The 7,065-nt window shown below is 43.3% G+C and overlaps 2 protein-coding genes across 2 annotated transcripts; both read left to right on the plus strand.

Annotated features, from left to right (window-relative positions):
• The first annotated feature begins 1,516 nt into the window (after positions 1-1,516).
• Positions 1,517-2,811, plus strand: LOC143002528 (trypsin-1-like). Its single transcript, XM_076152678.1, has 6 exons — positions 1,517-1,556; positions 1,780-1,930; positions 2,015-2,265; positions 2,345-2,481; positions 2,571-2,672; positions 2,761-2,811. The coding sequence occupies exons 1-6, from the start codon at positions 1,517-1,519 to the stop codon at positions 2,809-2,811; spliced, it is 732 nt and encodes a 243-aa protein (XP_076008793.1).
• Positions 2,812-3,571: 760 nt separating this feature from the next.
• Positions 3,572-5,045, plus strand: mrpl17 (mitochondrial ribosomal protein L17). The gene is made up of 3 exons (XM_076152683.1): positions 3,572-3,901; positions 4,383-4,451; positions 4,643-5,045. The coding sequence occupies exons 1-3, from the start codon at positions 3,728-3,730 to the stop codon at positions 4,895-4,897; spliced, it is 498 nt and encodes a 165-aa protein (XP_076008798.1). The 5' UTR covers positions 3,572-3,727; the 3' UTR covers positions 4,898-5,045.
• The last annotated feature ends 2,020 nt before the right edge of the window (positions 5,046-7,065 follow it).

Consider the following 7,065-nt stretch of genomic DNA (forward strand, 5'->3'; position numbering starts at 1 on the left):
TTTCACCATGACTTAATAAAGTCTTAAGCAATGACTCTGTTGTGCTTCCATGTTTTTTTAACCTCAACTGTTGTATCTGCATTCAACATATTATGGTAGATTCATCAACGTTGATACGTGTCATCATTTCAGCTAAAACAGAGTTCTTTGTCGAATGAGCAGCAATCTTTTTGCAAAAAAGTATTATAAATATAACAATCTTTAAAGGCTGTAAATCAAGACAAGTCGATATAAACTCATTTTAGATGACATAATTTCTAATATTTGGTCCATACATGTGGGTGGCAGAATATTGGCAGAATATAATACAAAACCGTTTTATGCAACAACTCACAAAAACCGAAAGAATCAATGTCAACTAAATAATATAATTCACATCATCTACTTCATAAAGGTAGAACTGTGTGTTCTACCTTACATATGTGTCATATTGTACATTAGATTGTATGTATGTCATCAATTGACAGCTGAGTGTGTGCTCTTGCTCTATTTCCACTATACTGTAGGCCACACTGACATCATGTAAATAACTGTGACTTAAGTACATTTAATATCATTGAAAACGTGACATTTTCCATGGTGAAGAAAATTCCAATTTAATTAAACAGTTGTTACATTCATGCTGCAGGAGGTTTTGGCTCACAGTGAGCGTGATCCAAATAATTTTAGGGTTTCTGCTCCCCTTCCATAGACCATGAAATTCAGCACATGAGGAATCAGTTGCCATGCCGATGCAATATGCAAAGTTGCCTAAATGATGGCCATTACCAGTCAAGATAGTGGAAAGCCAATTTAGTTCAGAGTTTGGCTTTGTTTCTGATCAGTTTCTCATCTGATGAAACCTACCTCAAGCTTCATTCAAGCACCAAATCACAGGCCTCATCTGTCCCTTCGTCTAAAGCCATTTTAATCTCTTAGTGTCTTTTATTACAGTATGCCTTATGCATCTGAAATGACAAGATCAGCTCTTAGGAAGTCACTTTCTATCAATTTTGGCAACAGTAAGCGAGAGAGAAAGAGAGAGCATGAAATTAGTTTCATCAAAGCTCTGCTGGAGTGACAACAAGCCCTGATTTAATTGATTTACTTTACTACTGCAAATACAGCACGTACATATGTGATGCGACGGTGAGGAAGAGTTCACTATTCTGTAATAGTTTTTATCTGTCAAGGTCAGACGAGTCTGTGAGAGAGGCTCCACCTGGCACAGCGGTTGGGTACCGAGTCAAGGTCAGGATGCAGATTACACCCTGTACCTCACATGCTGTACTGTACTGAACCCATGCCAGAAAAATATGGCATGTAGTACATTCTGTCAAGTGTCTGCTTTTAAGACAATGAAAGTCCCATTTATGGACAACACGCGATAAGCATGACAAATTTTCCGACTCTCTAAGCAAATTTTGATTGGCACCTAGAATCGGGGGTGTGTCCTGATGATTGGATGGTGTTAAAGGAGTCGATAAAAAGCCCGAAACGCTCCAGGAAAAACCAGCACCTGCATCAATCACCAAACATGAGGTCTCTGGTCTTCATTCTGCTCCTGGGAGCTGCATGTAAGTATGAACCACAACTCTGAAGCATCAAGGCTGGCATTTGATGATGATAATGTGGGATAAATTACGCCTTTCATAGGAATCTAACATGTCTGACTCAGAATGACACCAAGAAAGCAACTAAGACGATGTTGAATAATGAGTTACTAGTCTGCAGCTCAAACTGTGGCTGTGCCAGCTGGCATCTGGGTTATTGATTTGTAAAGAATATCTACTGTTTTAGTTGCCACGGAGGATGACAAGATTGTTGGAGGTAAGGAGTGCGTCCCTCACTCTCAGCCCCATCAGGTCTCTCTGAACTCCGGCTACCACTTCTGCGGCGGCACCCTGGTCAGCGAGAGCTGGGTGGTTTCTGCTGCTCACTGCTACAAATCGTGAGTGTCGCTCAAATGTCACCGACAAAACACCTGAAGAGCAACTGAGCCTCGCTCTCCTCTCATCTTGTGCCTGTCTTTCAGCTACATGGACGTTGTTCTCGGTGACCACAACCGTTGGTTTACGGATGGCAAAGAGCAGATCATTTCAGCCATTCATGTGATCCCTCACCCCAACTACGAGTCCTGGCTCGTGAACAATGACATCATGCTCATCAAGCTAAGCAAACCCGCAACTATAAACGACTACGTGAAGCCCGCGTCCCTGCCCACTAGCTGCGCCCCTGCTGGAACCATGTGCACCGTCTCTGGATGGGGTGTGACGATGAGCTCGGGTGAGTATTGAATACCGTCTCAGGTCTGTTCTTCACTCTTACTCCTCTTATTTCTTCTCATGCTCCTCTTCATTCATAGCTTCCGATAGTAACAGGCTGCAGTGTCTGAACCTCCCCATCCTGTCCGAGGAGGTCTGTGACAACTCCTACCCTGGTATGATCACCGAGGCCATGTTCTGTGCTGGATACGTGGAGGGAGGGAAGGACTCCTGCCAGGTATGTGTGTTTGTTTGGTTAGCAGTAAGTTAAGAGTGACGCTGATATATTCAGCTGTTTCTCTCTCTCTCTCCCTCTCTGTCTGTCAGGGTGACTCTGGCGGTCCTCTTGTGTGTAATGGTGAGCTGCAGGGTGTTGTGTCCTGGGGCTTTGGGTGTGCTGAGAGGAACCACCCTGGTGTTTACGCAAAGGTAAAATAAAAATACATTTCTAACTGAATGCGCAAAAAAACTTGCTGTTCTTGTGATCTGATCTGTGTTTCCCTTTGTCCTGCATCAGACCTGCATTTTCAGTGACTGGATCCAGAGCACCATGGACTATTATCACTGAGTGGGCTGCAATCCTGCCTCCACTACAGCTGTTTGTTGACCAAAGACCACAATGCAATGAACCTCAGTCTGTTGTGATGAACATTAAAATAAAAGCATAAAATATATTTGTGTTTTTGATTTGCATTGTGTTTCACTCTTTCTCTCCGTCTGATCTGGCTGACAAGCACACATTTCTTGTAAGTAAAGGAATAGACTTAGATCTACTAAGAACACACTGTAAAAGCAGACATGATGGAATTCCTTCAAATAAGATAAGATAGATAGGATGGTAATCATTTACATATGGTTAAAACACCACAGTGAGTTTGATATGTGACATGTTGTTTCTCAATATCAATTTCATTTTGGATTTAACTCCATCTACATCTGTGTTAGTCCACAGGGATAAGAAGAGGCCCAAGTATCCAGGTGGTAGAGTTGTTAACAACATATAACATGTATTTCCGACTTTGAAGATGAATTAAACTGAAATAAATCAACATTTTGAGCGTCTTTTAAATGTATCTTAAGCAGCTATTTGTGACTTTTGTCGGATTTAATACGTCTGCACTTATATTTTTATTGGAAATTTTAGATCTTTCTGATTAAATTGATGAAATGTTGAATAGTGGGAGGACTGAATCATTAAATTTCAAGTAATAGACTTAAGGTGAATAATGTTATAATTATTATTATCACTGTTGTTTCTATTTTAATGCTTTATGGCCGCTGTTACTAAGCGGAACCTTTTCTCCACACTTCCGCGATCAGGTCGGACAGAATTGACGACGCACCACCAATGTCAAAGTAGACTCCGTGTTGACAGACTGACCCGAGATTTGATTTTACTCCGATCTCAGTTCTCCGCTGCAGACAGACTTCATATTTGGAAACATTACTGTCGGGACTCTTTCTGGAGAATCTAACTGGTCAAGATGCGCGTCACGCTGCAGCTGTTGATCTCTCACGGCCGGATGGCCCGGAAGATGGGACTGGGCCCGGAGTCCAGGATCAACATGCTTCGGAACCTGCTGACGGGTCTGGTCCGACACGAGAGGATCGAGACCACGTATGGCCGGGCGGATGAAGTCCGCTTCTACGCTGAGAAGGTGACACACACGCCGCGTTTCTGGCTGCTAACGCTAAGCTAACGTGACTGAATAACTCTACTGTGACTTATGACACAAACAGAAACAACATGGACTTAAGAAGGTGTTTATCTGTAAAGTATCGCTCTGTGTATATTGGCTGATGTGTTTAGTACCTCTGGGCTTTCGGGCTCTCGCAGCTTGTCGATCCTCTGGGCCGCTAATATCCAATATAGTTCAGTTTAACAACTTCTATGGAGTTATTGAACTTGTAGTGGGTTAATAAGCAACGTTGCACATCTAAACCCAGAGCTGATGTGTTCACCAGCATGTGCTCACACACGTGTTAGCAGGTGATGATCACACTCACACACCTGCACTGAGGAGGATTGAAGCTCTCTTCCCTTCTGAGGATCACGTAGTGACGTCACTGCTGTAGTTTGGTCTTTGTTAACTGTTGAGTTTCCACCTAAATGTTTGTAATTGTGTTTTTGTTTCTCAGCTGATCGATTATGCCAAGAAGGGCGACACCAATGAGAAGGCGATGAAGATGGCGAGCTTCTGGCTGACGGTACGTGTCTGAGACAGGAAGTGGACCCAAACAAGAACATGATTCTTTAACTTTATATAAATAAATTGAAGTCCTTGTCGCATTCCTCAGCGATGTGATTGACATATTTGTGAGCCATGTAGGTAAGTTCTTCTTATTCTTCTTCTTCTTCTTCATGTTGACTGGTTTGTGGTTCTGCTTGGTCTCTCCAGGAGAAGGATCTGGTCCCAAAGCTCTTCAAGGTCCTGGCCCCTCGCTTTGAGACTCACACAGACGGCTTCACACGGATGGCGCGCATCCCCAACACAGACAACCTGGACAAGGCTAAGATGGCCGTCCTGGAGTACAAAGGCAACCCGTTCCCTCCTCTGTATCCTGTGAGGCCGCGCAACGAACTGACGCTCATCAACCAGCTGCTCAAAGGCTACAGGGAAGAACAAGCGCAGCAGGCAGCGGCCAAAGCTTAAGAGCAAGACGAGGCATCGACATTTCAATCAGCAAAGCAGCAGTTTAGAAGAGGAAGACGAGAACATTTCTGCTGAGGACACTTCTTATGTATGCGCGTGTGTGCGTGCGTGTGTATGTGAGAATAAATGGCATTGTTTTGGACAAATACATGTTTTTCACCTTATTTCTGTAAATTCAAATCTATGAGGTTCAACCGAGGAGGCAGACTTGATGAATTCTGATCCCAACATGTGTTTGGAAGTGTTTGTAAAATGATTTCCTGACCTTTGGGATGTTAGTTGCCGTCTTATTCCACGGCTCTTCCTTCTACCTTCACATGGACTTGGCAGGGAAAACCTCAGCAGCATTCACACTAATCTGCCCCCTGACTTTAACCTCTTCCCAGCTGGAACCTATTTGGCAGCAGAATAATTTTAAACTCCTCAAGCACTAAATGACTGCACGGAGTGGCGCTGGCAAGAGAGTTGATTCTTTTCTCTGCCACACACACACACACGCACACAAACACACACACATAGGAGTCAACTGTACACCATCCAGCTGATTGTGACAGATTAGGAAGATTTATGAGATTTTCGATAGGAGAGGAAACTGTCGCAGCTTTCAGATAGTGGGAGAAAATCTAAGGAAGGAAAACACATAAAGTCTCACACTCAGAAAGGTCAATCTGCAGTGTTGTGGTAGTTAAGAACCAGGATGAAGAACTGCTGATCTGAAATGTGAGAATCATATTGGTTGAATTATAAATCTGTGTCTCTCAATCGTGATCATTTTGCATCACAACACTTCAAAATAATAAAAACTGTCTTAAAGTCAACTGTTGGTGAATGATATACTCCTCTCTTCTTACAATCAAATGCAAATTCAGGCTGATTTCCTCCAGCAGATGGCAGCGTTACACACAGGCAGAGATGGAAAGAACTATGGAGAGAGATGAAGGAATATTCACTGGAGCCCAGAAAGCTTCAATCTAAAATGAGACCAACCAATTGAGTTATGCTGTAAACACCTGGGTGAGGCAGAGACAGAAGACAAGATGGAAGAAATCAAACAACAACAGTGAAGGAGTCTGGATGCAGAAAGACTTTAAGGCAATCAGATCAGCCATTTCTGAGTAATGACACACTGACACACTCTGACACACACACACACACACACACACAGTGTCTCGGAGGCCATCACAGTACCCCGGGCCCCGCAGGAGGAGAGGGCACAAAGTGTTTTCCCGAAAAGAAAATTCCTCCTTCCTTCCTGATGAATGAGACTGGCAGCGGTTCAGCTTATTTGCCGAGCGAGACTCTCACTGGACAGGAACAGCTTGCTGGGACTCAGCAGTCACTTAGGCTGGGATACTGGCAGGCAGCGACCGTGGAATAATTACGGCCGGCTACATCAGACGGTGCCTGGCCTGGACTCTGTCCCTGTGCTGTTTCACTTTAATGGAGCCTTGTAATAAGAAGAGATTCCAAATATGATTCAGAGACGTTAGATTTACTGCTTTGGAGAGGAAAACTCCCTCAGCCTGAAGATCTCTAAACTCTTCTACATTAACACAGCGGCACAATAAATCAATCCAGACTCGGGCCTGTAATAAAACAAATTTTTTTATTATTTCGGCAAAAAGTGTGTATATATATATACAGCATATTTAGAATTGTCATTTGACAACATTAAAATGTATCTGAACAGTGCTTCAGTGATGTGCTCTTAACCAGATCGCCTAAAAGCTGTGCTGTTTTCTGTCATGCATAATCTCTCTTTTGCCCCTCAGTGTGTGTGTGTAAGTGTGTGTGTGTGTACAGTCCAGTCTTTTATGTTTCTGTCACAATATCAATAAGCCCCGTCTGTCAGTCTACTCAGTCGAGTCGTGGCAACCGTTACAATAGGCAACAGCAGACAAATGGCAGTCACGCCAAATACAAACCACACACATAACCAGAAATTACAACTAGTACTCTTATTCAAGTCTCATTCCGTTTCACAGACTAAGTTATACCTCCGACTACTCTTACAAATGACACACCACAGTGCTAACATCCGAAAAGGACTCCGTTACGATACTGCCACTGATGAGTGTGTGACTATTTAGTCGATGAGCACGTTTTCTATGAGTCAGAGAAATGCACCATGAATGAGCCAACTTCCTGTCAACAACCATGACAATCTG

The sequence above is a fragment of the Genypterus blacodes genome, unplaced genomic scaffold (assembly GCF_046128005.1).
Source record: "Genypterus blacodes isolate CSIRO-AG114 ecotype Tasmania unplaced genomic scaffold, CSIRO-AGI_Gbla_v1 ptg000057l_1, whole genome shotgun sequence".
NCBI lineage: Eukaryota > Metazoa > Chordata > Actinopteri > Ophidiiformes > Ophidiidae > Genypterus > Genypterus blacodes.